Source organism: Octopus bimaculoides, chromosome 1, assembly GCF_001194135.2.
Source record: "Octopus bimaculoides isolate UCB-OBI-ISO-001 chromosome 1, ASM119413v2, whole genome shotgun sequence".
NCBI lineage: Eukaryota > Metazoa > Mollusca > Cephalopoda > Octopoda > Octopodidae > Octopus > Octopus bimaculoides.
The window spans coordinates 162,729,305-162,734,789 of NC_068981.1; the positions used below are offsets into that span (position 1 = coordinate 162,729,305).

At 36.7% G+C, this 5,485-nt stretch overlaps 1 protein-coding gene across 1 annotated transcript in view; it reads left to right on the plus strand.

The window, feature by feature from the left end:
- The window catches only part of LOC106874217 (histone-lysine N-methyltransferase EZH2), a 182,264-nt gene that overhangs the window by 127,646 nt on the left and 49,133 nt on the right, over positions 1 to 5,485 (plus strand). The window contains exon 5 of the mRNA XM_052971199.1: positions 4,618 to 4,674. Coding sequence (XP_052827159.1) covers positions 4,618 to 4,674 — 57 coding nt within the window. The remainder of the gene's footprint in view (positions 1 to 4,617; positions 4,675 to 5,485) is intronic.

Genomic DNA, 5,485 nt, shown 5'->3' on the forward strand with positions numbered 1-5,485 from the left:
GAGAGAGAGAGAGAGAGAGAGAGAGAGAGAGAGAGAGAGAGAGAGAGAGAGTGTAAGACCCCCTTCAGTCATGAATGATTATGGGATTGCACCTAGAAAGTTATCCTGCAATCCACAAGTCTGGGCAGAGTTGTTTATGGAAGACCAGCAGTCGTCTATGCATACCACCCTTTCCTCTCCATGCTACCGATGCTATCCAAGGGAAAAGCAAAGGCCAATACAGCTTGGCGCCAGTGATGTCGCAAATCATTGTTACAGCTGAGTGGACTGGAGCAACGTGAAATAAAGTGTCTTGCTCAAGAACACAACACACAGCCTGGTCTGGGAATTGAACTCACTACTACCTCATGATTGTGAGCCTGATGCTCTAATCACTGAGCCATGCACATGTATGCATATGGTTCAAAATGTACCAAAAACAGAAAGCAGACAGGCTTCATTTAGGTCTCTTCTGATTCTAAGTCTCAGTTTAATGCCCTCCCTCACTCTCTCCTTATTATTCTCTTATCTGCCATTAACCTCCTCTCTTATATCAAGGCATCTCCTTACTACTACTCTCTTTCTATGTCCCACTCCCTATCATCATTTAACATTCATTGTCCATGCTGGCATGGGTTGGACATGTTACGCAATTTCTAGTGAATCTCTTTACCAACAGTAATCAAATGGATATGTTGATAGAGCCCTTACAGTGTCAGATAGAATAATCGTAGTATTTCTTCTGGCTCTGTCCCCACTGTTCAAATGCAACCAAAGTCAGCTTTATCTTTCTCTCACTGTCACTCACTCTCCCTCCCTCCCTCTGTCTCTTTCTCTCTCTCACACACACGCACACACTATTTCACTTTGATTCTCTTCCATCATTCTTTCTTCTGTCATCCCAAAGATCTGATCCTCTTTCATCTCTCTTCGACCTGCTGGGAATGAAATAACCTTCTGAAGCTGTTAAACGGAGACATTGTAGTTAGATTGACAGTAATACTATCTTTCTAGTGTTGGTCATAAGATACATTCAGTGAATTCTGTAAAGTGATTGGTGAATGAACAAACACAGCATAAGATAAAAAACTCTTTACACTTCTGAAAGACATGACTGCTTCTGGAGTGCTCATGGCACGATAAAATAAGCTCTAAAAAAAATCATTGACAGGAAGAAGAGTATCCAGCTGTTTTAAACATGACAAAATTGGAATATATAAACAGTTGTGGTCCTACTGCTGGAAAAGTGAATGATAAGGCAGCCTATATAGTGGCAGTCAATTAATCCTCAGTAACTTCTCTTTGTATCATCTTCAGTTAGTTTTGCTCTGTACACAAGTGTCTTTTATGAAACACTTACTGTTGTGATTCTGGCAGAAGGAGTTAAGTGTTTCTATTTCTGTGAACTTGGTTGTGATTAGATTAAATTTGTGTATTTCAGGTTTAGAATAGGTACATCATATCCCTGTATGTTGTAAGAGCAACTAAAAGAGGCTGACAAGAAGGGTATCCAGCTATAAAACACTGCCTCGGAAAAAAAATTTCAATTTTTGCCATCATAGAAAAGCGCATGTAAAATGTTGAGTTTAAATTTTTGTGTTGTGATATTATTTAAGCAACAGCAGCTAAGAGCTTATGGTATTTGTGTGTTATAAGAAAATGCTTCTTATCAAAGACAGGAAATTGCTAGCTTCTTTGTTCAGGCTAGGAAGCTGATGGTTGTGGTGGTTAAAAACCAGATGGCATCCTCATCCAATTTTTACTGATTTGTAGAGCATTTATCTGCATTTTGCTTGGAGCTGTTTCTTGCTAATGCATCTTTGTAATAAGGTGAAATCTGATTGAATTTCATCTTATTACCTGTGAAAGGGCAAGGTGAGGAGAGGCTGGTTTGGTTTCTATCAATTATGCAAACTATATCTTCATTTAGATTTCTATATATGTAGAGCTTGTTTAGTCAGAGATATGCTATTTTAAAATTCCTTAAATATGCTTATTATATCTTCTCCAAACATATCCATGCTGTTGCTATTCAAGTCATGTGAATGCTAGTCCTTTGTTCCTATATAATCCTATGCAGGGAGAAGTTTAGATACCATTAAAAGGATGAAACACGACTAACTTGTACTTTTCAGCGTCATCAAAGCTACTTATGGAGACACCAAAACATCTGCTCTTTCTTTCTTGAACAAGGCATCATCATAAAATTAAAGCTACTTTACTGGACATTGTTGTAATGCAGATGTCAATTTCATTAATAGTAGTAAATATTTTCCTGAATTCTATGTGTAATTATCTATTTGTATTTATTCATCCGAAGTTCATGATTGAGATCCAGTGATATAGGTGACAAAAAAGATGAATCATCTTTGCATGTCCTAAAAGATCTTATATAACAAGAAACTCTGTTATGAAGGAAAGAACCAACAACTTCATATGAATAAATAAACTCTTCATGTATTGGGACCAGCAAATGCTTGTGTCACCACCATCATCATCATTATTTTGTATTTCATTTTTTCTTTGGTAATATGGGTTAAATGGGACATTTGGTTGCAGTGTTTTATGCCCAGATACTATTCAATCACCTCTTATGGGTTCATCACACACTTGCACACACAGATATCCAATGGTTTCATCTGGAGGAAGAGCTGTGTTCATAAAGCCTCAGTAGGCTCTGAGACCAGTGTATCCACATAGTTTCTGTTCTCCTGGAGAAATGACAGAGAAAACATCAACAGTATAGATCAGGGATTCTAACCATTTTTTATCTGTGGACCCCTTTGATTACTATTTTATTCTGGTAGACCCCATAGCCATTTTATATTTAAAAACTACTTATATAAAAACTTCTTTCAAAATTCCTATTTTGTTTTTCACACATTAAACTTATGTTGGTTGAACTATGTAAAACATTAGAGAAAGAAACCTAACTGTTTCTTGCAATACACACCGATACACACATTTAAAGCAAAATTTTTTCGGGAGCCCTTAAAATACTAATGTGGATCCCTAATTTTCTATTTCGTTGCATGGACCCCCAAAAATTTTATATGGACTCCAGTTGAGAACCTCTGGTGTAGCTAGTTAAGATTGCGATAATGATGAACTGGATGAAGTTAGTTTTTGAGTGAGGGAATGTGGTTTTGAATGGCCTAGTTGGAGGTGGTATGAGACCAAATAATTTTTTTTATGGGTGTGTGCACATAGATTTACGCACATTTGTGTGTCTTTATATTTCTGTATTTAGACGTATGAATGATATACAACATTATAAGTAGCAGTTATTTGGTTTTCCATACAGCAGCTGGAGGGGTTCCACTAGCACAGCATATCACTACTTCCTGTAGTTCTTCGTCATCTTTGTGATGTTTCACCTCCAGAGATCAGCTCTCACCATTTTTTCCCATCTCTAGTTTCATTTTAATGCTCCGTAGTTGTGTGTGTGTGTGTGTGTGTATTTGTTGTTTTATGTCAAAAGTTAGCTGTAAAACAGTGATTGTACCAGAGTCAATATAACTAACTAAATGCTCTTGAAGTTGGCATCTCAGTTTGTTTGCAGTCCAGTGTCTGAAAGTATTCAAAGATTATATGTGTAAAAAGAATGTATATGTGGAGATATGTAAGTAATTATATTGCAAGGAACAGTTCAGTTTCTTTCTCTAAGATTTTACATAGTTCAACCTACACAAGTTAACGAGTGAAAAACAGAATAGAAATTTTGAAAAAAAGTATCTATAAAACTAGTTTTTAAGCATTGAATGGCTATGGGGGTCCACCAGAATAAAATAGTAATTAAAGGGGGTCCATAGATAAAAATGGTTGAGAACCCTTGCTTAGCCTTGCAAGTTACAAAGCAAGCATCACTAGTGCTGGTGAAGTGGTTGACATTAGAAAGGGCATCTGACCATAGAAATTGGTACATAACATAGTCTTTGGATGTTAAATGATGATGTTGATGACAACAAGGATATACACAAACATTCTTGAATGTAAAATTTATGCAAGTTTTCTTTTTCATACTAGCTGCAAAGCTGCCCAAAGGGCGGCATTCATTTTAGTTCCACTATTGGGCCACTTTGTGGCCCTCTGCCCTTGTGTAACTCGATTTGAATGTACATGAAGGTATTTCAAATGCCCAAACTTATTTCTACAAATATGCTAAGCACTGATGCTGATCATAGCTTAATCAATATGTGTAGGAGCAAGGTGGGGTCAGTGGGGCCCCATTTAAGCAGCCCTTCAGAAATTGAACCTCCTTACGATACTCCCTGGGAGTTCATAGTATGAAATTCATTGTCATTGCTCTGATTTGGTTGCCATTGCCATGTATTTAGTTTAAAATGCAGTAAAAGTAGGGGTGGTTGGTGGGGCTGGTATTAGGTGGCCTTTAAAAAAGTAGACCCCTCAGGACATTCCCTGGGATTAGGAGAGTTGCTGGTTTGAGTTTCATTGTCCTTGGACCAACAATCTAGGAGGAGTTAACGACAATAAAAATGTAACAGATGGAGAAATATCACTCAAATTTATAATAGGATGTGTAATGATTTCTGTATAAATTGTCTGGTATTTTCTTTATTATATCCAATGTATTTTGAGTATTATTTCTTAATACATAAATCTGTCTCCTGATTTCAGCAATTGTAACAAAGAGAAGCTGTAAGTCAGCCTCTATACAGCAAGAGAATACAAACTGTAAGTGCTTATGTTCTATATAGTGTATATGCACGCACACATACTTACACACACGCACAATACTATATACAGTTATGCAATATTATATACAATTAACCCTCTGTTTTTTCTCCATAAAAATTTAATGGATTTTGGATTTCATAAACTGAAAAATATTAATAATAATAATAATAATAATCATAATGATGATGATGACGATGACAACGACGACCACAATTATAAGCACAAAGCTTAAAATTTAGAAAGAGGGGATAAATCGATTACATTGACCCCAGTGTTTCACTGGTATTTAATTTATCGACCCTGAAAGGATGAAAGGCACAGTCAACCTCGGCGGAATTTGAACTCAAAACATAGTGACAGGCGAAATACTGCTAAGCATTTCATCTAATGTGCTAACGATTCTGCCAGCTCACCACCTTAATGATGATGATGATGATAATAATAATAATAATAATGTACCAAGAAAAAGAAGGGGAAGAGGACTTATTGGATGCGAACACAGTGTTAGAGCAGTAAAAAACAGTAGTGAACAGCTGACTCCAGCATTAGAAGCTGTGCAAAGGCAATGATGATGATGATAATAATAATAATAATAATAATAATCCTTTCTGCTATAGGCACAAGGCCTGAAATTTGGGGAGAGGGGTTAAGTTGATTACATCCACCCCAATACTCAACTGGTACTTAATTTATTGACCTCAAAAGGATGAAAAGCAAAGTCAACCTCGGCAGAATGTAAAGACAGGTGAAATACTGCTAAGCATTTTGCCCAGCATGCTAACGATTCTGCCACTCGCCGCCTTAATAA